Source organism: Eleginops maclovinus, chromosome 19, assembly GCF_036324505.1.
Source record: "Eleginops maclovinus isolate JMC-PN-2008 ecotype Puerto Natales chromosome 19, JC_Emac_rtc_rv5, whole genome shotgun sequence".
In the NCBI taxonomy this organism is placed as follows: domain Eukaryota; kingdom Metazoa; phylum Chordata; class Actinopteri; order Perciformes; family Eleginopidae; genus Eleginops; species Eleginops maclovinus.
Window position 1 is genome coordinate 16,381,373 of NC_086367.1, and position 27,275 is coordinate 16,408,647.

The 27,275-nt window shown below is 40.9% G+C and overlaps 1 protein-coding gene across 2 annotated transcripts in view; it reads right to left on the minus strand.

Annotated features, from left to right (window-relative positions):
- Window positions 1-314: 314 nt before the first annotated feature.
- cdin1 (CDAN1 interacting nuclease 1) overlaps window positions 315-27,275 on the minus strand; it is a 57,252-nt gene continuing 30,291 nt past the window's right edge. Inside the window, exon 11 of one of the 2 annotated variants that reach the window (XM_063909677.1) lies at window positions 315-1,685. In XM_063909677.1, coding sequence (XP_063765747.1) covers window positions 1,529-1,685 — 157 coding nt within the window. In that variant the 3' untranslated portion in view covers window positions 315-1,528. The remainder of the gene's footprint in view (window positions 1,686-27,275) is intronic. The other variant, XM_063909676.1, reaches the window with a different exon arrangement.

Sequence of the window (27,275 nt, forward strand, 5' to 3'; positions counted from 1 at the left end):
ATAAAGTAGAAGACAGGACAGGGACCCCCTATAGGCAGTGCATATCTGCCTCTAAAAGCATCACTCAACTTTATGTTCACTTCTGGTTCCCCTAGCCTGGCTGTGTTTCTTCCATTGGTATCTGCTCATAAAAAAGGTACAGAGGTTGTAAAAAAAGTGGAACAGACAACTGCTGGATACACACACATTTACATGAAAATCAGGTGTCTCTACTGTACGTACGCACGCACTCACAATGCTTAAGTTTACGAGGGTAATAATACATTTTATGCTGGCAGCATTCATAAAAAGAACACATTCCAAATATTTTATCAAAACATATTTATTAATAATAAACACACATACAAAATACATTTTCTTTTAAATGACCCCGGTGTAAAATATGGGATAAAACAAACCATGGACTGAGCCCTGCAGTGCACTTGTTGAAGTGACATATAGACCTAATTACTTTGCATTTTATTAGACTGTGACCTCAAATCTCTGGCTCAACAGGCACCTTAATCCCTTGCATGGAGAACACTGTAGCTTCAGGCTATTTGGCTTTCTATGATGTCATGTAACACTGTTTATAGGACACATTTTTATGAGTTTAGGTGGGAATAGAAAAATTGTGATGGACAATTTTTTGATGTTTCATAGTTTCATAGACTAACAATAACCGATTATTTAAAAAAGATACATATTGGTCCATGGTGAACAAATCAAGATGATGCAAGCTAGCCAGGGAGAAATACATAGACATTTAGCAGTTGGCCCTTGAGTTTGGTGGGATATGTTGGAGGCATTTTACCCAAACTGTGGAGACTTATAGGGACTTAAAGATAATTACAAACAATTGGATTTTATCTTTGATACCATTTAGTTAGGTTAACTTTGCTTGAACAACTGGAAAAAAAATCCTCCATAGTTTTATAAGGTGAAGTGGGAAAGGGTCACATTGAGGCCTTATTTAATCCAAAATGATTCTGTTTACCCCCTCTGGAGAGGGACTGAGAGGACACAGAGGACACTGAGTGACGCAGGTGAGAGACAGGCGTCCACCCAGCCCCTGGACCGCACCTCTCTTATCTGCCTAGGGAGTGGAGGAGGAAGGAGTGACAAAGGCCAGGGCTTTGGATGTGATAAGGAAGGGCCTAATGTCCTGCGTTGACCCTGGCTCTCACCCTGGCTGTCCGTTGCGAGAGGCCATCCAGGGGCCAGGAGCTGACCACAACCAGCCTCCAAGATGGTGTTTTTGCACACAGGTATGAATCTGACCCTGTGCTGTCAGATAATACAGAAAGATGGTGTGTGTTTACATGTGGTAGCTTTGGGGCAGTGAAAGAGAGGAAGGGAGAGACAGACAGAGAAGGAGGGTCAGGTGGAGTTCAGGGCAGATTTTTTTGCCGTTCTTTTCACACTGCAGGAAAGCCAAATTGCTTCCGGATCTGGATATACACCCCTGTTCCTTCCCCGCCTCCTTGTCTTCCTCTTTCTTTCTTTCCTTCCATCACAAGTTTTATCTTTCTTTCCTCCCTCTTTGTCTTTATTCTGGATCTTGTGGCAGTCGGTCCTGCTGGGTGGCATGGCTCAGGGTGACTATGTCTGTAGGGAAGCAGTCTTTAAGCAGGATACCCCTATCTCTCTGGCAGTCCAGCTCTCCTATGAAACCATACCAGTAGATCACAAGGCCTGGACCGAACCTGTAGTATAAAACAAAAGAAAAAAAGCCCATTTTCATTAGTCCATCATTACTGTCAAGTCAAGAGTAGCTATGAATGTTTCTTTTGAATTAATATGTGCAAAATGCTTATGGCTGTTGATTTTGGATGTGGAAGGCAAAACAAGAAAAGCAAGAATAAGTAAGGGAAGAAACAGAAAGATGGGACAGAAGCAAGATTGATCTATGAGAGATATGATCACTTAGTTTCTTTTTCCTTTGATCACACTTCAGGAAAAAGAAACAAATAAAAAAGCTGCCAGGAAGATTAAGATCTTTGTGACAGGGTGATACACACTTGATCACATTACAATGGCAATGAAAAAAACAATAATCTGAGAAATAACAAAGCATTAGACCAAGGCCTCCGGATCCTGTTGTCGGAAGCCATTTGCACATAGCAGAGCAAAGAGAGTTCAACACAAAGTCTGAGACTTAAACACACTGCATCTGGCGGCTAATGTTAGCCAATCCAACAGTGTCCAGCTGTTTCATTCACATTCGTTTTAAAAGCCAGAACAACTTTGACTCAGTTGGCAAGAACTGCAGTTCCTAAAAGCTATAAATAATGAATTGCCAAGCAACAGAGAAGTCAAGTCCAGGCTATTTAAATAAAAGTGTTTTTTTCTATCTTTTGTTCTCTCCCTCTCATCGTGTTGCTGCTATTGTGTCTTCTAGACACTGTAACTACTGTACACCTGAAGGTCTGCTGAAAGGTGCAGAGACAATTAAAATGGTTCTTCAGCGGGAATGTGCAACGTTATTTCACTACTTCTCCTCACAAAGGCAATAAATCATCTTTCAAGCTATTTATTATGCCCCGAAGAGCCACCGGTGGCCCCTCTCTGCCTCATATAGATCATACCTATTCTTTGAACATTAGCTGCCATGCATAAAGACATGTCACAGTTGAACTCTGAACGGAGAGCACCTCAGCCCCCACATGCAAGACCAGATTCAAGGGGGCTGACAGTGCTCTGGTCCCAGACACTCTATCCTCAGACAGTTAACAATGTTGTGGGGCCTCAGGAGAGCTAGACAGGAAACTAGCCAAAGGGCCACGGAGAGCAACAGAAGTTCAGCTCCAAGGTAAAGTGCATAAAATCTTGAACCTGTGATCAATCATTTCATATTAAAACACAGACTCAAACACCCTTTTGTGTTATTTTAATATTAATTACCGAAATATTTAGTCTTTTATGTGGTTATAATTTACGAGCTTATTATAAATACCTGGATGTTTGACCCTTGCAACTTCGACATGTTATTTTAGCCATAAATTATAAATATGCGTGCAAGAATCAGTTGTCGTGACATTGCCAACTATGTATGTGTACTGTTGACTGAGCCTTGAGGCAGTGCATGTTCTACATACAGTACTTGTATGGAGACAGTCACAAGCACCGGAAAATAAGTGACCAAACACACGTGGGACCCTCCCTCCAAGAGGCCCTTGCAGCAGTACATGCTTCTGCACCCCATCCCCGGATTCTACATTTGACAGTGTGTGATTTACGGTGCTGTATCTATGAGCAAACAGGCCAAAGCTAACAGCCCAGCAAAAAGCCCACAGATGCACACTGAAAGTTCACCACAATGTCACACACATAGCTCAGCCTCTCCGCACTGCAAAAGGCTCAAGCCCCCAAACTCTCATCGTTTCCACGGTCCACTGCTGCAGATGGCAGCCAACTCTTAATATGGAAATGTTATGGAAACAAAACCTAAACATTTACATTAGATGACTTTGGAAAAGGGGTTATGCTCTTCTTTTTATTCAGCCGCCGCGCTGTATGTATTTCCTGTGCTCTGGATGGGGAGGTGAATCTGAAGAGGGGGGAACAGGGAGACTGGTCTGCACAGAGTGGAGAGAGGCAACCTTCTGGAAAGGTTAAAACTGTACATCAACAGATAAGGCAGCGGTGTACGATACATCATGTCCTGGCTCTGTCAGGGGAGGCCGAGCACAAATTGAAACAAGCAAAATTATAAACACAGGGGAGCCATGTCACCAAGGCCTTTCCATACCGTAAAGAAAATAAATGGACTTTGAATCCCACTCAGAATTAATACAGGTCAATACTACAGGGAGCTAGAGGTAAAAATCTGAGACTGGGAATACAAACAATAACTGTAAGGGGGAAGGGATCGGTCAGGGGGGCCAAGGCTGAGCCTGATGGCTTTAGTTTGAGTAGAAAAAGTTCCAAGCAGCATCCACAGCAAAAAAAGAAATTAGAAATACACATGATGCGTCACACTATCAAGTCCCTTTGAGTGTGTGTGTGTTTTAATGCCTGAGGAAGGGAAGTTCAGTTTAAAATTGTCGGCAAATTATGGTTTATTATGTGGGCCATCTCTTCTTAACCTGGCGTGTGCTTATTACACCCACCACTTCTATGTCTGAGTCAGCCATCTTCCAATAAACACCTAACTGTGTAACAAGTTGGGGAAATTGTTTGTGAAATGTAGCTAATTTTAGCAAGGGGGCAGGTTGACGAGCCTGGGCGTGGATTGCGGCTGCCAGCCACGCTTTCGTTAGTGTTAATGAGCGGGTGGTGGTTGCATGTAAAGCAGGTGCCAAGCAGCTTACTACGGCAGCTTAATGATCACTAAGCGCTCAGGAACAAAAACCTTCGAATGGAGGGAAGGGAGTGTTATTAGTGTCTGCCTGAACACACACACACACACACACACACACACACACACACACACACACACACACACACACACACACACAGCGAGTCATGCAGCCAAGCCTCACACAGAGCTGGAAAACTGAATTAAATCTCTGCATCTTAAATCCCTAACCCATGCATACACAGAGCACCAGTAAAAATGTGCAAATCTAATACAAATACAGTAAAACACAAACTGTACCTTTCAGAGAATGTACAAACTTGCTTTCTTGATTTTATTTACGCCCTTCTCATTTTCTGAGAGGTCTGATGTTGCTAGAGGTCAGACAGCACACCCTCCAACCCTTCCAAAAAAACGTTCTGTTTTTTGTCGTACAAACAGATCAAGGCTAATTTGATCTGCCACATTTGGTGAGAAAAAGCTTCACTAAAAACTGGGGACCGAGCACCTCTGCCAAAACACATTACACAACATGACGGATTATCAATAAAATCAAGATGAATTTACGCTGGACTTTAAAACACCGTCATTTTACATACCGTGCAGACCAATTTTAAACAAACGCCCCGGCAATGATTTAGACAGCGTAAGCCTCTACCTGAGCCTGAACTCTACGTCTCTGAGGTTCCCTCACAAAGACCTCTTTGTGTTCAGCATCCATACATCAGGTCACAAGGTAGGCCCACTAAAGCACTGCCAAACATTAGCATTTCATAGTCTTTTCTCTGCTCTCTGAAATGCAGGTATGGAGCCGGCTCAACTCCTTTTCAGACAGAAAGTATTAAGAGTGATTGGGGTGAGAGGTTTAGAGGAATTAACATCTCTCTGTTGGAGACAGGCGGACAATGTACATAGACATAAAATGTGTGTATTAGTGACAAACGCCTGGCTCTTTCATGGTCAGTCCATGCTATGGGCAGCTGCCTATAGGAGTTTGTTTACAAGGTCGGATAATGGCTGTGTGATGTGATGTGTTTGTTTGACCCAGGGCCTGCGTTCTAGGTGATATGGCCCCTCAGCTGATCACTTTACACCCAGCGTCTTTATTTTAAAGGCCTTCCAGTAGCTGTTTGTAGCAAGTCAGCCAGCCTTATGATGAAGACACCCTGATAACATAGGCTTTTGTGCACACAAATGGGATATTTAAAGACTGGCTCTGCCCGGAGGGGCGTATCCGAACAGGGAGGTAAATAATCTCTCGCTACAAACTATACATCCTCCTGCACATAAATAAAAGGACTTGAATGGAAGAGTTACCCTCCCACAGACAAGTTATTAACATGACAAGAGCTAAGAATAGAACGCCTTCTTTTCTCTCGCCCACCGCCCCCTACATTTTTGTGGGCAAGGAAAGTACAATTCTGCTCAGGTATGTAAAACACAAATAAAAAGGCAGCCAGGGAACACGGTCTTGTATTAAATGAGTCGCCCCAGTCTACACAAGCATCGTAATTAAAGTGGCGTAGAAGACAATAAAAAACAAAACATCTTCTTTCAGTTGTAATTCTTCACGACATTTTTATGTTTTCTGTCGATGGGTTATGGAAATAGCGGCTGTGGTTTGTCTTTATCACGGTTGGAGGTAGATCAGAGTTTTACGCGTATGTGTGTTTGAGTAGTGTAGCGTTAGGTTTAACATGAGGTGTAGAGGCGTGATGTGCGAGGATGAAGAGTGTGGGAGGTCAGGTCGAGCCGTTGTATCTTGAGGTGCAGGTTACACTAGGAGCTAATTTACGCTCACTGATGCATGATACCGGCACTACAGGAGTCCAGTGCTTATCTGGTAACCATAGCAACCACTTTAACCTTTGTGGCAGGACCTCAGCTCTCCGACCAAATGATCTTAGTCAACTCTATCTTAAACTTAAAGACACACTATTCATTCTTTATTAGGATCCCCATTAGCACTAGCATAAGCGTTGGCTATTCTTCCTGGGGTCCTCACACACACACACACACACACACACAGAACAAACATTAAACAAAACTAAAAGCAAAATAGAACAACTCATTTCATCATATGAACAATGGTATATGAAGTGAAACAAAAATGGTCATCACATTTTAGCCATCATCACAAGGCCAAACCACAGGCACAGTTACATTTTCCTCCGTAATGCTCATATAATGTTTTAGCAACCTTTTGAAATGTACTTGAGAATTTTCCTGAATTATGTGGACTGGTAAAGAGTTCCAGCTGACCATGGCTCTGTACATGACTGTTTTCTGTCTGATATTTGATTTAGATGTGGGTAATACGAATCTTCTTTCTATTGCATGTCTTGTTTGATAGTTATGTTGAGTGTACTGCGATATAAACCTTTGTGATAATATATGTGGTAAGTGTGTCACTGTAATATTCCTAACAAAAAGTGGACCTCTGTCTGACACTCAACCATTTAAGGGTCTCCAACATTTCAGTCACTCTGGTTCTGTAGGAGCACTGCAGTGCACATCGTGCTGCCTTATTTTGAGCTACTTGTAGTTTGTCTAGATCTTTTTCTGCAGCACTAGACCAAATAACAAAACAGTAATCAAGCTGTGACAGAACCAAAGCATCTAGAACTTGTCTACTGACATCTTTTGGCAAATATTTTACAATTATTTTAACAAGTGACACACCCCTTCCCATTTTACATACAACATTATCAATTTGTTTAGACCAAGATAATTTTTGATCCAGAGTTATACCTAACAATTTCGTTTCCTTGACCTGTTCAATTTCAATATGATTTAAATGTAATAGCAATTTAGGTTCACCTTTTAACTGATGATTTGATCCTATTATTAAAGATTTAGTGTTTCCAGCATTAAGTACTAACTTATTATTTATGACCCACTCTGAGATCTGTTCTAGATCCTTGTTCATACAGTGACTCAGCTCACTTGTAGATGAAGCTGCTCCATATATTGTCGAGTCATCTGCATACATTACAATTTTGGATTCTCGTAGCACTAATGGTAGATCATTTGTAAAAACAGAAAATAAAAGTGGCCCCAAACAACTACCCTGAGGAACTCCACAAGTGACTGACTTAATTTTGACAAACTTCCATTAAAAACACAGTTTGACATCGATTGGTCAAGTAACTTTCTACCCACCTCAGCGCATTCAGATTAAAACCATATTGTTTTAGCTTGTGCAACAACAATGGATGATCAATGACATCAAAGGCAGAACTAAAATCAAGTAGTACTGTATCCACTAACTTCCTATCATCTACTTCCACCTTCCAGTCATCGGTCATTTGTGTAAGTGTTAAAGCAGTACATGTTGAATGGCCCGGCCGGTAAGCATGTTGATAATCAGTGTTAAGATTGTTACCTTCAAAGTATTTTTGTATTTGGTTAAAAATTATTCTCTCCATTATCTTTCCTAATGCTGGTAACAAACTTATTGGGCGGCTATTTGTACCAGAAAATGGTCTGTTTTTTTTTGCAAGTGGAATAATTTTTGCTGTTTTCCATGCCTGTGGGCAAATACATTTTTCAATACTCAAATTGATGATATAGCAGATAGGCTCTGCAACCAAATTAGTAACATATCTAATAAATTTACCATCTAAATGATCCACACCTGGCGGTTTATCATTACATTTACCTAGTAGACATTCAACATCTGCAATTGTCACTTTCTCTATTTTAAATGAACAATTCTTATTTTCCATAATTAAATCATTTATTAGAAAAGTGGAGTTCCTATTTATAGGTTGCTTCATATTTCTCCTGAGATCATTCACTTTATCAAGAAAATAATCATTCAAATAATTAGCAATTTGTACTGGTTTAGTCAAGAATTTCCCTTCTACCTCAAGATATGTTGAGGTGGATTTCGGCTTACGGCCCATCATGCCATTTACTAAACTCCACAGCTGTTTCTTATCATCCTTAATATCTTTAATTTTATTTCCGTAATACAATTGTTTTTTCTTTTTATTTAATGCTGTAACATAATTTCTTAACCTTCTATAAATTTGCCCATCTGACTCATAACTTGATGAAAAAGCTACAATTTTGGCCTCATCTCTTTGTTTCATTAGATCTCTTAATTCTAACCAGGGTGCTCTAAAGTTCCTTACTGTTAGTTTTCTGTGGTGCATGTTTATCAATCACTTACATGAATAACAAATTAAATACTGCAAGAGCATCATCTGGATTTAGTTTTTCAAAAATATTTTTCCAACATACAGTGGGGCAAAAAAGTATTTAGTCAGCCACCAATTGTGCAAGTTCTCCCATTTAAAAAGATGAGAGAGGCCTGTAATTTTTATCATAGGTATACCTCAACTATGAGAGACAAAATGAGAAAAAAAAATCCAGGAAATCACATTGTAGGATTTTTAAAGAATTTATTTTCCAATTATTGTGGAAAATAAGTATTTGGTCAATAACAAAAGTTCATCTCAATACTTTGTTATATACCCTTTGTTGGCAATGACAGAGGTCAAACGTTTTCTGTAAGTCTTCACAAGGTTTCCACACACTGTTGCTGGTGTTTTGGCCCATTCCTCCATGCAGATCTCCTCTAAAGCAGTGATGTTTTGGGGCTGTCGCTGGGCAACACGGACTTTCAACTCCCTCCAAAGATTTTCTATGGGGTTGAGATCTGGAGACTGGCTAGGCCACTCCAGGACCTTGAAATGCTTCTTACGAAGCCACTCCTTCGTTGCCCTGGCGGTGTGTTTGGGATCATTGTCATGCTGAAAGACCCCACGCTTCATCTTCAGTGCCCTTGCTGATGGAAGGAGGTTTTCACTCAAAATCTCACGATACATGGCCCCATTCATTCTTTCCTTTACACGGATCAGTCGTCCTGGTCCCTTTGCAGAAAAACAGCCCCAAAGCATGATGTTTCCACCCCCATGCTTCACAGTAGGTATGGTGTTCTTTGGATGCAACTCTGCATTCTTTCTCCTCCAAACACGACGAGTTGAGTTTTTACCAAAAAGTTCTATTTTGGTTTCATCTGACCATATGACATTCTCCCAATCCTCTTCTGGATCATCCAAATGCCCTCTAGCAAACTTCAGACGGGCCTGGACATGTACTGGCTTAAGCAGGGGGACACGTCTGGAACTGCAGGATTTAAGTCCCTGGCGGCGTAGTGTGTTACTGATGGTAGCCTCTGTTACTTTGGTCCCAGCTCTCTGCAGGTCATTCACTAGGTCCCCCCGTGTGGTTCTGGGATTTTTGCTCACCGTTCTTGTGATCATTTTGACCCCACGGGGTGAGATCTTGCGTGGAGCCCCAGATGGAGGGAGATTAGCAGTGGTCTTGTATGTCTTCCATTTTCTAATAATTACTCCCACAGTTGATTTCTTCACACCAAGCTGCTTACCTATTGCAGATTCAGTTTTCCCAGCCTGGTGCAGGTCTACAATTTTGTCTCTGGTCACCTTTGACAGCTCTTTGGTCTTGGCCATAGTGGAGTTTGGAGTATGACTGTTTGAGGTTGTGGACAGGTGTCTTTTATACTGATAACGAGTTCAAAAAGGTGCCATTAATACAGGTAACGAGTGGAGGACAGAGGAGCCTCTTAAAGAAGAAGTTACAGGTCTGTGAGAGCCAGAAATCTTGCTTGTTTGTAGGTGACCAAATACTTATTTTACTGAGGAATTTACCAATTAATTCATTAAAAATCCTACAATGTGATTTCCTGGATTCTTTTTCTCATTTTGTCTCTCATAGTTGAAGTGTACCTATGATGAAAATTACAGGCCTCTCTCATCTTTTTAAATGGGAGAACTTGCACAATTGGTGGCTGACTAAATACTTTTTTGCCCCACTGTATCTTTTGAACATCCTTTATAAATGACTCTACACAAAAGCATTTCATTGATCTCCTCACAATTACATTTCGGTCCTGCTTTTGGCACCTTTGTCTTTCTCACGATAATTATTCAATTATGATCAGTACACCCTACTGGAATTGATATTGCCTGTGAACATAAATGGCTAACATTTGTAAATATATGATCAATACAAGTTGTACTTGTTGCTCCACCTTTCTTTATGCACATCCTAGTAGGTTTAGTCACCATTTGTACCAAGTTACATGTATTAGCTATTGTCTGCAACTTGTTTTTTAAGGCACAGTGGGACATATTCCAGTCAATGTTTAAATCACCGATAAAATGAATCTCTCTATCAAGATCACAAACTTTATCTAACATTTGACATACTTTTTCTAAATAATTTAGGTTTGAATTAGGAGGTCTGTAACAACATCCCACCAACAAAGGTTTCAAATGAGGTAAATGAATTTGCAACCAAAGTACTTCAATATCAGATAACTATAATACACTTTATTGAGATACACAACAACTCCAGTTCTTACACGTGGAGATGAAAGTAGGTCCAAATGTAACATAAGGGGATTACTACCCCTAAACTCACAAAAATATATATATTTTAATTAACTGTCAAATGTGATATTGACAGGAAATTAAATATGTGATTACCATTGGATCCTACAGAACACCTTTAAACATATTAAACATTTAGGTTTTTTTTTAAATAATGCAGATTTGGATATTCAATTGATCAAGTCAATTTCACTTGCCTAAAAGTAGTGCATTTGTAAACTTTATTTTACTCTAATGCAGCCTGAATAATAAAGGTGATCGTTATGTTGTTGTATTGTGTTTTTTTTGTAGTTCCAGTTCAAGATTTTAAATACATTTAGATATTGTAATGGAATATATCTAGCCTCAAACCATATAATGTTGGTGCTTCATACAGTACGTTTCAACTTGCTGCATTAGGAATATTTTTTGATTTGTTCTGGACAGAGATAAAGAATTATACACAACTGTGAAGGCTGTTAACTTTGTAGTACTACACAAATACCATTTTTTTCTGAATAAGAAAAATTACACATTTTATGATCATTTAACTTCCAACCTTCCATTGTTAAGCTTCCTGAACATTAGTGGGTTACGGGACAATACAGTCTTTATCTTGCTCTGACAAATTATCACTTTCTGTGACCTCAGTCTACCTCACAACCTCCTATCACCTCAGCCACCTTCTCACATTTGCCTAAACCTTATCTCCCCACACACACACACACACACACACACACACACACACACACACACACACACACACACACACACACACACACACACACACACACACACACACACACACACACACACACACACACACACACACACACACACACACACACACACACACACACACACACACACACACACACACACACACACACACACACACACACACACACACACACACACACACACAATCTGACAGGCTCTATATCAATCAGCTGATTGATAACCTGGCTAACACATGATTATGTGAATGAGCACATGAGCTAATAGGCAGCAGCCTTATTTTTATTTTCATAGCACAAAAGCACGAAGGAGAGAGCACTGCCTCACAACGCCATTTGGTCCTAGTTAGGATCCGTTTGTACAATATCATGCTTCCCAAACATCCTCCAGCCAAAGGGAGGAGTCTTAATCAGTGTTTGGAACTCGTTAAGTCCCTTAACTGAGCATGTCGCCGACCGCATTAGCAACACATATCTGAGGGACAAGTGTGTGTAATGTGTGCTAGTCCCCTGTAAGATCTACGGCGTCACGCTCTAACGCACTTTGACACACTCTGGTCTGCTTTGGATGTGGAGCGAAACCAAACAAGGTGTGGTGCGGCTTTGTCTGTTTAGTGTTCAGAAGTTGTTCCAAACAGTATCGGGGACACACATACGACCAAACAACCTACCGACGACAGCTCCATGAGGACACCAGATCATCCATATTAGAGCTTATGGAACAAATTATTCTTCAAACAGTTCCTTTTCCTCTTTGCTCCTACTTCTCTTTTACAATTATTATTACGTTTAACTTCCCTTGTAATATAAATGTAGAAATAAGAATGCTGTCTGTGTTACTCCCTGGCTGTGTAAGGGTTAACATTCAGTTGGCCAGAGCTCACCTGATCTTTTCTCAGATATCGACTCCTATCCTCCATAATGACCCCCTACATCATGAAAATGGCTTGATCTCCTCAGTTATGACACACTGAGTGGGTATTCATTAACACTTGACGCTGATAATATTAAATTCTATTATGCCAATGGCTGCAAATGGTGTCTCCTATGCAAGTACTGTACTGAGTAAGCCATACTGCGTTTCTGAGTGTGTAAATATATTTTAAATATACACACTGCACAGGATTGAGATGACCTCCATTATAGCTGATATGGGAGGTAAAAATAACAGAAGAAGAAATGTCTCTGAGGTGTCTTCTGTTTTTAGATGAGGCTTATTAGTCTCTAAAGCCAAACACTGGTGAAGTGCTAATTTGGAGATCAGTCCAGAGTCCCCGTGGCCTTTGATGAGTCCTCATGTCTGGTAGTTCAGCTTGGAGACAGGAAGCTCCCCGCGGTGGCAAGCAAGCAGGCTGGGGGCTGGGAGCCACTGCAGACGGAGAGGACTACAGCGTCAAGGGGATACATGTTCCTTTAACCTGTTATTGTGAACTCCCAGCAGCCCTAGCCGATAATTGCCACTTGTCTCTGGGGAAACACAGTCAAAGGCAGGCAGAGGGACGGCCATTTTGTGTCTGCCGCTGCTCCTAGTCTCAAGCCGCCCTGGTCCTAATCCTGCCCTTAACCCTAGCGGCTAATGTGTTTTCAATTTAGGATGATCCCCCACTACAGGCAAGGCCCTAATCAACAACAGTTTGTACTGTAACCCTATCTGCCCTCGCTAGGGCAGCGTCAGTCTGACCGGGCGCCTGCAAACCTGGTGTGTCCAGCACAGGAACAGTGTTATGTGTGTATATGTACGGATGATATCATGTTTATATGTGAGGTCATAGGATGTGTGCCTGATGCTTGGCTGTTTATCTTCCACATCTTGTTATGCTATTGAAACAAACACATGAATATGCACACACACGCAATGTAACGGAACATACAAAAAAAGAAAGTCAGTGCTCTTTTTTTAACATGTTTTTTTGGATTTAAAAAAAATTCTGTTTTGATCTTTTACGTAATAGATAACATTATCATGGCTATGTTTAGTTTTACGTTATGCTTTAATATTATAGTGTGTTTTGCAAAGGAACTTGCATTTTCATTATCCACTATCCACTGAGTTCAGGAATAAGCCTTTTATCTTAAATCCGGCTGCCACTCAAGTGAGGGCTGAATCAAAAGTAAGGCATGGAAAGGCAGGTGTGAATGTTTGTTGTGTAGGGCCTCCTGGCCTCTGCATCCATGAGTAGAACCCTGGCCCAAAATTAGAGTGAGGCCTCTAATGTCTCCCTGGGAGAAAAAGAGGCCTGGCTTTCGTCCAAGTCAGCACCTTTGGAAGTGCAGTCGTGTTACCACCACTAAATCAACATGTCAGCGCCCGGCCCAGTGAACTTCTTCACCCAGAGTCCACCGCTTACAGCTACACACCTAATGAATTGGTGTGAATGCCCATCTGTCTATTACAATGAAAAGGGGAAAGGACATATGATGAAAAGGAATTAAAAGTATATATTTGCTTTTCAGATGTTGCATAGAGCATTGCAGTTTGATGAACATAACCAGAACAGAAACATTATTAGTCCTCTTAATTAAACAAAAGTTGAGCCAAAGTCAGGTTAAAGGTTTCCTTGCCACCAACCTTGGCCTCTGAGTCCAAAATGGATCTGTCCCAGTTTGGGTGGTGAGTTCAGAGACGGACGCAGGCGAAGGGCCACAGAAAGCTGTGTGCTTACTCTGCAGTCTGTTTACATTCCTGAGGGTAATTTTAGCCCCTGGGGGGGAGCAGAGCAGGGGGGCCAACATGTCGTTGGGGCCTGCCAGTGGTCGACGGGCCAGCAGGCGCAGTGGCGGCACCTGGACATGTGGGTGGTACATAAAAACACACAGACCTCCAGCGGACAAATCACTGGAACGGTTTTCTGTGTTTTTTACTGATCAATTATTTACCAGGTTTAGTAGGGGGATATTTAAAAAGAGCCAACTATCATATTCTACATAACATCAATGGCTACCTTGTCTGTGACTGGACAACTCAACAGAGACACAGGCTAACATAGAGGCAGAGCGGAAAACTCCCTGACGTTGGGGCTTAGGCTTGCTAACAGGCCCACCACAGAGCACCATTAGCTTTGGCTAACACAGGATATCCCCAGTGTTTTCACTGATGATCTAGGGTGCAAATCTAATTTCATTGTAGTTTTAAAAAATTTGCTGTGCAAACAAAAAAATAATCCAAGCTCAAGAATCGCTGGGGGCTTCTGTGCGCATGTTGGGGATTTGTCTTTTATTACTCCCAGCCCAGGGTGTCCCTTCAAAGGGCAAGAAAGCAAAATGTCCATGTGTGTTTGCGGAGCTTGTGTGCGGCTGCACATGTAAGAGAGAGGGAGGGAGGGACAGACTCTGAGCTTATCGAAACTAATTAGGCAAGGGATGAGGATGGAAGTTAAATACTGGGCTACATGTAATGAAAGGAGCAGAGTGGGGGACATCTAGGGGTCAGGCCCACACCAAACAGTGGTCCTCAGGCAATCTGGTATTGATTTTGACTCGTTTGGGGATGAAGGTGGACGGGAGGGGGGAAGCCATGGAGAGAGAGACAGGGAAAGGAGGTAGTGCTGGAGTCTAAAGGTCTTGTGAGTTGTCAACTTGACAGTTTAACCCCTTTTGGAGGAGAACAAACAAACAGAGGGATCTCCTGGGCTGACAGCGTTGATATGTCATAGCGACGACGCTGTAAAGCCCCACACAATGCCACACAGGCGAGGAGAGTGGGGAGGGAAAGGCTGGGTTGATACAGATATGCAGAGGCACATTCCTTAAGCCTAAGAAGATAGGACTGTGTTCTGCTTAAGATCTGGCGACCCTGATCTATGAATATCTGAACCTCAGATCAAAGAAAGAAAAAAAATAAACTAAACTTCCATTGAAACGGTTTAAGAACAATTATGAATTCATTATGCACATCATATTTCTTCAATGGTAATAAGCAACTACTTATGACCGAAAACACATTGAAAAAGTCAAATTAACTGGGCTCATTTTTATCTCTTTGTATCTCAAAAAGTTTGGATTTCTATGAAAAAAAGAGTATGGGTGACCAACCACAACCACACAGATACACAGATGTCAGCGCTCCTCTCTTGTCACTCAATCTGTGCAGGCCGTCACCTCGAGCACCTTCCCCTCTCAAGTCCTTAAACACTTGAAGACCCTTTTTCACTTTTCCCCTCAGACTGCCTCATCGCTTTGTCACATTGCCAAAGGGGGTACTCCATTAGCCTGGCCATGCACAGAGCCCCCGACTCTCACTTATACTTAACACACACAACCAAAAACACACACACACACACAGAGGCTGATCCGTGCAGCCATGGCTGTCCACATCAAATTAGAGTGGCCCCTATTGTCCCTATTACGGCCTGGGAATGCTCCATCATGACGGATGCTACGGGGTCCCTCACTTGTCAGGAGTTGTCAGACAGATAGGGAGTCTGGATACACACAGCTGACAGGTAATCTTAATGTCGTCAATTAGCCCAATTAGGCCTGTCATAAACAATTCGATAAGTGCTCGACCAACACAAACAGATAGACGTACGCACAAGCACACACGGACGCACACACTCACACGGCGAGGTCTGCAGGGTATTAATGAGAAGGGTAATGGGTATATCAGCGGACGCTTGACTTGTCTTTTGTTTCAAGGAGGGGTGTGTCCCCGTCCCTTGCTCTCAGCTGTGCACTGCTGGCTGCTACCTGGTCAGTTCAAATTGTACTATCTCCTTTCATTAGCACATCGCTGGCTGAGAATCTGAAAGGCCGTGACAAAATTCATTTGAGACGAGTAGGAGCAGATTGCCTGAAGCAGGTGCTATAAGGGAGATAAAACAAAAGCAGCACCTTTGAGAATCTGTGTGTGTGCATGCAGGCGTGTGTTTTCTGTCTCTGTGTGTGTGAAAGGCTTTTCCCTGGTCTTCACATTCTATTCTTTTCCTTGCTCTAGGTAAATGGGTAATGACACAAGAGTGCTTTAGAAAAAAGAAAGAAAGAACAGGGACCAGAGAGGAATCGGCCTAGCGCACACTTAACGTTTACAAAGCTGTGGTGAAATATAAATATTGTTTCTAGCGTGACTAAACAGGCCAACACCTTCATGTGGAGAGGATGTGCGATAGCTAACATTGTTTGATTTGGTCTCTCTTTTGTAATATCTTATCGCAGAACAATGGTGACACCCACTCTACATCCCTTCCTTTTGTCCTCTAACCCTTTCTTTAAATTCATCTATTTGCATTCACTATCAATTTATTTTTCTACAGATACGCAGGATACATTTGAGGAACTGTGAAGCACAAGCTAATGTTTAAAACAGAGATTCCACAGTTTGGCAAACACAAGACCCCTGAGCAGAGTTTGCATCAATATTTGAACAACAACTTCACATCAACACAGAGGTCCTGAAATGCCCCACATTAAGCAACAGAGCATTAGTAGTCTCTGGGCATTCAGGAGAGTGTTGTATAAAGGCACGATGACAATGAACTAAATATATTCCACATTGAAGATTTCGGTTAAAACCAAGACATTAAATTCAATGGTGAAATCCAAATGCAAATGTATATTCAAGGAGTAAAACTTGGGACGAAAAGACATCCCAACTTCTATCAGCGATATTCATGATGGACATATAACTCTTCGTCTGATCCTTACCTCAAGTGGCGGCTGGAATGCCATATGAGGAAAAAAAGGAAAGAAGAGAAAGAGAGAAGCCGTCACCGGGAAGTTGTAATAGGAAATTGCTCTTGGCAACTATTTGTTCAAGCACCAGATTTTTTTCATCTTTATGCCAACCCAGCGAGCCCCCATTGGAAAACAGGGCAGGTCTCCCTAATGAGTAATCTATTTCAAAGCAGTCGTGTCTGGGCATGACAGTTTACTGAGAGGCTTGAAGAACTGGTAATTACCAGTGTTACGGGGCAATTAATGCATATTACACTGCGGCACTCATGGCGGTGACTGTCAGCTCCCCAATAAAAATGAGCACTCTTCAGCTAAAGGGTGACATTAATTGGGCCCTTAATGACTATGCAGAGGAACCAAGCCAAATAGGAACAAAACAGGGGACTCGCTCTGACTCCAGCAGAGGGCTGGAAATTGGACTAAAAATGAGATTAATTGCTGTTTAGAAAAAAAGAAGGGAAAAAATGTGGTTGAGGGGAAGGGGGAGAAAGAGGTTGGAATTATAGGGTGCAGAGAGCAAGGGCTGCTCATACAAATGACAATTCAATTAATTATTTTATTCTGTATTTTCTATACCTTAAGGAGGGAAGACAGGCTTAAGGTCCTTTTTGAGGGCTCAGTCTTGATATGTTGCTCATTGCATAAACCCTTACATTTCCTTAAGCACCCACACACTATGTCGCAGGGTGTAAATGTTCAAATGAATGTGTAAAATCTTCATTTAAGTGAAAAAAGGCTTCACACATAACATGCAGAAGGTATGCATGTATACATATATATATATAGCTAGGATTTATGAAATGAGATCAGGTAATTAGATCTTCCATAATGTGCAATAAATAAAATTAACATTGAAGCATCAAGAGTTTCTGGGTTACACATTTCCCTATGAAGCCTAGGGCCTTAAGGATGTCTTTCCACTTAAAACAGTCCACAAAAACATTGAGCAGAGCTTTCATTAAAAGTAGATCTGCCAAACTGCAGGCCTTCCACCCCCAGGAATGTTTGTTTAGAGGGAGATCAAGGATGTGGTGGAGACATGAAGTAATTCTGATTAATGTTGCTAAAGCTAGGCACGTACTGAACACTACCTGAATATGCAAGCCCCAAATCATAAAAATATCAGCATGCAAAACATGCCGTCATTTGCATACATTTTTGATTCTGGATTTCCTTACTATTTAAATATGCAGTTAGAAATAGTCCAGCTCTGCCTCTTGCGCTGTCACGCTGCACACTCACACTGTCATTGGCCCTGATAGAACTCTTCCGCTTCAAAGAGAGCTCTGCAATGGAGAGGAGAATGAGCAAATATTTGAATTGCAAAAACACATCATCTTGCGAGGGGAGAAAATTTAAGACAACTTTTTAGAGTTAAAGACATTCCCAACCCCCAGTAAGCTAACCCTCTGCACACAGCACAAAAAGGCAACATATTCATAGCGTAAGCACTCCTCGCCGCTAATTTACCATGTCCAAATTTGCGTAATGGGATATGACACATTTTAGAGGGGATTGCTGAAATAAACTTTAATTTGAGTAGAGAACCATAAAATGTTTCAAGCTGCTCCTGTATTTAACTGAAATCCACCGCACAAATCCAGGTTCTCCGGCAACCTGACATGGATTTGATTGCAGGCTGAAGTGTAATTAGCTGCTTAGGTTATCCTCTGGTAGGTTGGAGTAAGCAGTCCCACAATTGGAACTAGCTATTTTAGCATAATCAAAGATACCTTTACATTCTACTGGAATATGTTTTCCCTTAAGAATGAGCTCAGCCAGTTTCATGCAAACTCTCTCCAGAAGATTCTCTGACAGCTTCCAACTTTTGCACAAGTTAGTGAAAAATATGCAATAAATAATCTTCATGACAAATCAATAACATGACTCATAGCATATTTAAAAGCAAGAGCTCCTCAAATTGAAGCCAGAGTAAATAGAACATATAAGCCAAAATGTACAGTCTAGACACAAAGGCCGCAGACAACTTTAACAGCAATAAATACCCATCTTCAGACATCTGAAAAAATACCCATGCAAAGAGGGAAAACTGTGTTTATGATTAAAAATGTATTTACCACAGGCTGGGGAAATACCTTGAATTTTAAATCGGGGAAAATGTGAGTGTCTCAAACACATATAAAGGAAATGCCTAGGACACATGGCGAATTACTGTGAAACGCTAAATGTAACTGTGGAAAAAGGGCAATGGGCTAGTTGTGAAAAACAAATAAGCATCCAAAGATGTAAATGCAATACAAATACATTTGATAAAATCATTAGATGATACAATTAGGGTTTGCACTGTTACCTTGATTCTATATGACATCTTCACACAAATCCTAAATATGAGTCAACCTGTAATAACAGTCCTAAAATTGTTCATTATTGTCAGCTCTTAATACACCATAAGCACTTTCTAAAGCTCCTCAATACACCGTCCACATTTCACCTCCCACCAGTCCAACCTTCCTGTGGCCTCTACTTTTTGTGACTACGTGTAGACAACTTGGAGACAGGTCATAGCAGAAATCAAACCCGAATGATGGATAGCTTTACTGCACAATGACCTCTGTCACTGGGTTCTTGCCCTAAATCAATGCTGGCGATAAGAGCCCTGCGCCAGCGCTCACCTTGGTATGTTCACTAGCAGACCTTATCTATGACAAGAGGAAGTATGAGTAATAACTAAAGACAAGCTACGACAAAACCACTAACCCCACCTTGTCAAACATAATTTACAATGTATATCCCTCTCCCGCCCCCCCTGCTGCTGTTAAAACAGTAATTATGAGAACCATAGAGATTTGGGACGATTAACCTGCTGCGGGACGGTGGGTGAGCTTTGCACAAAATATTTGGTCCACTGAGGTTTATATTTTTACAAGAAAAAACTGGGAGTTTGAAGACAGAGGTCTGATATACCCTATACTCTTCACTGGAATGCACTTTCATTCACAAAATCATGAATAAGATCTTTAAATTGTAGCACTGTCTGGAGCGGTCAACATTTCAGTGATGCAGGAGTGTAGAGGTTAGAGGTTGAAGGTTAGAGAAGGGCTGACAGGAAGTAAAAGCAAATACTCAATAAAGATTACAAAATTGAGAACTCTCTGAGTAGTTTTTCATTTGAGTGTATGTGTGTGTGTGTGTGTGTGTGAGACAGAGAGTTGAGCGAGAGAGCGAGCATACTTTCAGGCAGTGGAATCAAAATGGAAAGAGAGACCAAACATGACATCAAACGCTGCAATTAGCTGACCCCTTTCTCCAAGAGTCACAGTTGGAAAAGCCCTTTCCTTTAAAACAATGATTAAAATATGTTTGCTTTCTCATTCAAAATGACATTTGACAAGGTTAGTAATATTTCAACTAACTGAAAAAACATTCTTGTGGCCGTAATCCTTTTTTCCATCACTTTTCAGGGGCGCAGGTAACCTCGGAGTGAGTTTCCCATGAACTCAGCACTACAATTTGAAAACAAAACGGCTGCGGGAGAAAAAAAGTTCAAAGTTTTACTCAAGCGTGTTTTGTTTCACCCGGGCAGCTGAAGCTAAATGTTTTGCTATCATTATTCAGAGAATTTATCCCCTTTCTAATTCAAACCACAACGAATATTTTAAACAGGGCCAGTAGTCTTTTCTCTAACCACGAGCTCTATCCTTAGCAGACACTCAGGGGGGCTGAGGACTGTCAGCAGCTCTGAGGATAGAGTTCCCCAAAGCGTTAAACCCCCTCATCACCAAATTAGTAGACGTGTAGACTGTTAGCCAATGGCCTCTCCAATGGAAACGTAATATAAAAAGTGAAGTGAAATGTAATTTAATAATGCAAGATTGTAATGATAGTATCTGGAGTTAAACAACTTAAAAAAAAAAACAACAAAGGCCTCGAAGGATCTGAAAACCTAAATGAAAAAAAATTGTGTTTGGATCAGTCTTTGTCAGCGTGCAATTCTGACAAACCAAGCTGAAGATAAGGCGTGAAAAAGGGAACCAGATCAGAACTGGTCAGACCAGAACTCTGTCTAAAGTTAAAAGTTTTCAAATCCATTCCCGTCGCAGGAGAAGCAAATGTGTAGTGTCGGCCCTGGACAGTGAGCCGGCCCAGGCTTAACTGCAGCTGTGCACAAATTAAAGTGGCACTTTCTATCAGAGATCCTTTGCTAGACAGCTCTATTCTGCCCTTTCACTTGTAACCTCCATGACACACACACGCCCAATAAAAAACTAAGAGTGGTCATTTTAAAACACGCTGCCGTCATTGAAGAGACAGATTCTTGGTTTTACATAGGGGAAGATTCATGGTGAGAGGCTGCCAGCTGATAGAGATATCACTCAAAATGAGAAATACATTTCTCCGACATATCCGTGGCGGCCGTTCAAAGGGGAGGGGGGCGCGTCTCAAAGCCCTAAACTCTGCGCAGAGTTTATATTTCACTTGTTCAGAAATGTACGCCTCTGTTATCTCACATCAGTCCAAGAGAAAAGGATTGGGTATCGCCTGTTTTAACTTCCCGCCCATGTTGAAATGTTACATCGACAACGGACGGATTGGTATTTGGATCTTATAGTTAGCCTGTTAACTCCTTAATCCTGTCACAAAGGTTTGGTTTATGGTGATACTTAAAATGCAGACTAGATAAAATAAAACACATTATCATTATTAACACAAAAGATAGAAAGGAATATAAAAGTCCACATTTATTTTAAGAGGTTTCAAAAGGGTTCAGTGGCCAAAGGCATTTTTTCCCGAATCTTTTATAGACCTGACGAAGCTTGTGGAGACAAATCTGCTGACCTGATAGATCTTGTACATTAACCCTAAGAAGTGATGAGCAAAATCAGAAGGTCAGCACTTGGACACAGGCTCCTCATGTGTCTTTGATTACACACTCCCACTAAGGGATAGGCAGGCAGAGATGTTTAAGCTATCAGGCAATCAGACCGCCGCGAGACGTGAAACTCAAACCAGAGACGGGAGAGGGCTGCCTGGGAACAAAGATGGGGAAAAGGGTCCTGACGAAGCTCTTTAACAAATGCCAGGCCGGTGAGGCAAGACTCAGATGTGCTTGTATCTCTTTCAGGGTTTTTCTGGCAACAATGCAATGAAGTGAATTAATACTGAAATATAAAGCAAGAGTTCAGAAAAACAAATACCTCCTTATCATTCTATTATTTCAATTCAGTTACCCTCGGTACATCAATCTAAATGACTGCCATGAGGTACAATCAGATATAGGTCTTACATAGTGAAACAAACGATTCAAAACATAAAGAAAGTTATATAGAGAGATGGATGAGGTCATTTGGGGAAGAAACAAAATCTGAATTTAACTGAAGAATGTAGAATGATAGGTGCAAATAAGGAACAGCATTGTTGCTTTTGATGCAATATATTGTGGAACAGATACAGAAGCTGATTGAGGTTTCTGGCTTTTATAGAAATCCTTATACTGTTTTGCATTCCCTAAAATAAACTGATTTTATGTACTGGGTTATGTACAAAGAGTAGGAGAACCTTGTCATGTTGGTTTCGAATACTCAAAATGAGCCAGAATAGCAGTACAAATACCAGAAAGGAAAAGGTACATGGACAGCACACTAGTATGTGTCTATTTTATATATAGGATTGCATTTCTGATGGTAACATACTTGTTCTAGAATACTATATAAACAATGTAAATAATAAAGTATACAGAGAGGATGAAGAATCAGGAGATGGGGGGAAAAAAAGAAAATAAGCATGGGTGGTAGAAAAAAAACAAGGTTATGTGAGGGACAGTGGGCCTATAAAAAGAATCCCACTGTCTAGATTATCTATAAGGAACCACTTATCACAAGCGACCAGCTACACACGGTGACTGATGGGCCTCCATGGACCCCGAGTACCAGCACATTATCAGGTACACACAGAGCTGCTCTTTAAACACAAAGACTGAAATATGAAGCATTGTTTCCTAGGCTGTCATCCCGTGAAATATAATATTTATTTTGGTCTAAAATAGAAACAGTGTTTACTGTTTTTGTGCTCTGAAACACATAGACAATAGTGACTAACACATAAATTACAGCAAAGATAAAGTGGCTAAACCAAACCATTACAAATCCAAGTAGCTGATAAAAAGCTTCAATTAAATCCTGAAGTCTTCCATTAAAAATGAGGACAAGTAACCTTTACCATACACAGAGAAATACTACTTGATGTCAAGTCAACCCAACAAAATCAATAAATCAGAAGAAAAGAAAATCTTAATCCGCCCAAAAAGCTGTTAAACACTTGCCATGTCATGAAATCGCACATCCAGAACTAAACTATGCATTCCTCCTCTATCCATGTGTGCCATGCAAAAATAAAAGCTGTCCTCCTCTATATCAAAGTCTAAGGGATCATATTGCTGGATAGGAGACAAAAGACCAGATTGTTTTATTTCAATTGTAATATTATTGGTACCAATAATGAATATGCTATTTTTTGCGATTAACTTGGTCACATTTCCTGTAACAAGTCATGGTCCCATACTCTCCTTAGGTTTGGAGGGATAATGTGATGACTCTCAGCCGCCATACTTACCTAAATACTTAAAAGGCCTTATTAAAATTGTATCTTGATGTCTTCTTTGCTGTAATTGTGTTTATGCGAGTCAAATAATAAAAAACGTTGCATGGCTTTTATCCTTTAAAAAAAGAGATTTATTATATTAGCAGACATCCAACAGACATCCCTATAATGATCTTGCCATTTCCTTCGTTATCAATCTTCAATTTTTCTTCAGATTCAGAAGGGTGCAGGACTTTTTGTAATGCACAGCATGCACCATGTATTGCATACAAACTCTATATATTCTATCTATATCTATGTTTACACTGTCTCCGTGTCAAGAAAACACCACTGCAAGTTTCACATCACATTGGATTAAATGCGGAATCCTGATATCACTTTGTGATTTGGGAGCAATCAAAAATGATCCTGTTAGATTGAGTCTTACAAAGAGCCATTCTATCCTTGCTCACCACTCTCTGGGCTTTTGACGAATGCTGCTGACTTGTTCCTGGAATGAAACACAGAAGGTCACTGTAAAGGAAGAAGAAGAAGGGGAAAAGGAGAGCGAGACCGAGAAAATGAGGGGTGAAAAAAAAAGTGTGCATCTGTAAGTCTGATGACATACATTGTGAAAGCTGACAAAAAATGTACATTAATCTTTTAAAAAGTTCCATGGCAAAACAGGAATTTATGGCGCAGACATGCTTGCACCTCATTTAACTTGAGGCTTTCTTCTCCATCTCACAGTGTCACAGGCTAGCAGAGAGACAGGAGGAGGGATATTATGTCGCAGGGGTGCCGCTTTCTGTCCCGATCCTCGTTTATAGACACAGCGGCCGTGTCAAGGCTGCTCTCACACTCAACGGTAAATGACAAATTTAGATAATGCACACATACAACCCTACAAAAATAAATAGGAGACATGAAGGCTTAACCAGAGCTAAATCCTGAGGCTGCTGGAGACCTGAGAGTGCGGATTACACCCCAGACGCCTTAAACAATGCACCCAAATGTGCATCCTTAAAAGCATGAAATCCTTGAAGCATCAGAGCAGACTTGTCATTTGCCATTAATATTCCAAGTTGCTTGTGGTTTAGGGGCAAGCATTGCACTTCTGTGTGCCGATGTGCCCTAAAACAAACTCTCGCAAAGCCCTAAAGGAACAACCATTGTGGATAGCTATTTTTCTAGCTGTGGAATATTCTACGAGAGGATGTCATAACAAAGGAAACAATAAAAGAGGCCACGTTCCTGCTCTGCATGGGGCATCTATAACTATAAATAGGAAGGAGGCAATGTTTGAGGCGCTTGTCCTTTAACAGAAAAACTGATATTTGTGCTTTTTTTTTGTTAAGATTTTTTTAGGCATAAATAGCAAGCCAAGTAACCCTGAAACGCAACATAATCAAAACCACAACAGAAAGGCTTTATAAGAAACTAAACACATAGCTGACACTGTAGATGCAGTAAAGCAGCACATATAGTATGAGGTCAATATGATTCCAATGAGGTGTTCAAATGCCATTATTGCATGGAAATGTATCTTTTACATTATCTTCCTCCCTTTCTTTGCCAGGAACATCTCAGAAGGGAAGGTGAGGTAAAGTGTGGTAGGGTACAGGTCTTGGAGATGTCACATTGTCACACCAGAGGCATCAGTACCTGTCCTTGGGGATGGCCCTGTAATGTCCGGCCTCATTGGATCAGCAACAGCCTCGGCCTGTGGGCCCCTCTCTCAGATGACAGCCCCTATCTGCTCTGGCTCGATGATGGTCCTGCTGCTACTGCTGCTGTTTATATATTGCATTAAATGCACTATATGCACATGCAAGCACTTCTAACATTCAGAAAATGCCTATTTTTATTTAGCAAGTCATACACGTAAAAGCAAATTATCTGCAAAATCAAAAAAATCTGTTGAATTCATTAAAGGTTTTTCTCCAACACATAATGTAATTAATTAGGCATTCCTGTCGGGAGTATTTTAGAAAGTTCAACAAAAAATGATGGACATTTCCATTAAAAAAAGACAGCAATTTTCAATATCTGGAATCAAAAAGAATTTGAAGCTGCAATTGGATTGACAGCTCAGAGAATATAGCAGAGCTGTAATATCTACAGTATATAGTTCCAGATATAATTGGAAAAGGTTCAGAGAGAGCTCAAGATGTCTAATTGCAGCTGTGTCAACTAATATAAAACAACACATAAATCAGATTTTTGTCTATTCATTAGCCAATGTGTCAGCGAGCAGATTAGTGATGTTGTAGGAACAGTCTGGTGAGAGTCTTGAGAATTATGACTTCCTCATTAATTGTAGTCCTGCTTCCATGTGCGTGCAAAAAAGTGTTGCAACAAAGGACAGGCACTAATCTCATTTGCGCAAAAACACATTTGAATGGAGATCGATATGCACTTTTGGAGCATGAGAATTGTCCGCCTTTAATTATACTAGGACATAAATTATCTACATAACAACAGAGCATGACGTTCAAAATTACAAAAAGAAAAGAGGAAACCTAATGCGTGGGCGTGCATTCAAGTCTCAACAAATTTCAGAGTGGTCAAGCCAGATGATGTATAATAGCAAACCCAAAAGTCTTAACCCCCATTTCATATGAGGGAGAAATGAGGCATACTGTCCCATTATAAAGCTATAAATCATTTTTCGTGGACGTCTGACAGCTTTTTATCAGATCTAACCTTTTCAAGCCTCCATTAAGAGCGCTAACATTTTCAACTCTGACACGTTTGCAGTTTAGGAATCTCACAGCTGATTTACTCAGGGAGGGGGGCACGATGGAGTTTATGCTCATATCCACACAGGCTGTCAATTGTATTGGATTGTATGGAATGGGGGAGGAAAAATAAGAAACAGCGAGGAGAAGAACGGGCTCTGAATCTATTCATTCAACTCTACATTTGCCCTTTAAATCTGCTACTACAGGGCGAAGTGGTGTTGTTGCTGAAAAGCTTTTATGTGGCAAACAGTATATTCTGATTTACTCTATTGATTCTTTAAATGGTACACATCTGCTGCATGGAGGGAAATTAATGGCTGCCTGAATTCTTCATAATCTTACTGATGATGAGTGGATTGTAGAGGAACCTGTGTAGGAACCTGTGTAGCCATTTTTTTACAAATTTGCTGTTGGACAAGGCTTTGAATTCAAATGATGTAGCGTTAATGTTTTGGTATTTTTGTACAAGCTGTGATGGAAGCTCTCCTGACAGTGAGGACCAATAGTTGATCTATAGATCCATCTATTCATCCATCCACCAAGTACCAAAACTTCCTAGGTGTCATTTCTCCTCAATTTGAGCTACATAACATTTACAAAATACTCCACAGACTGAAAAGGACAAATTAAGTAACTAAATCCCTCAGGGACCAACATAGTGGTATGTTCCAAATCTGATAAAAAGCAGTGCTGAAAACATCAATGTGTATTTCAGAAATACATAGGGTGTCCACTACAATGCGCGGAAGTACCTCTCAACCCCTGCAACCACAGTGCCTTGTGAGAGGTTGTTCTCACTCTCAGGCCACATTATTCAAAAGAAGCGAGCTTCTTTGTTCCCTGAGAACGTAAACAAACTGGTCTGCCTCAGCAACTGGCTGAAAGTAAAGAAGGACTAAGTAAA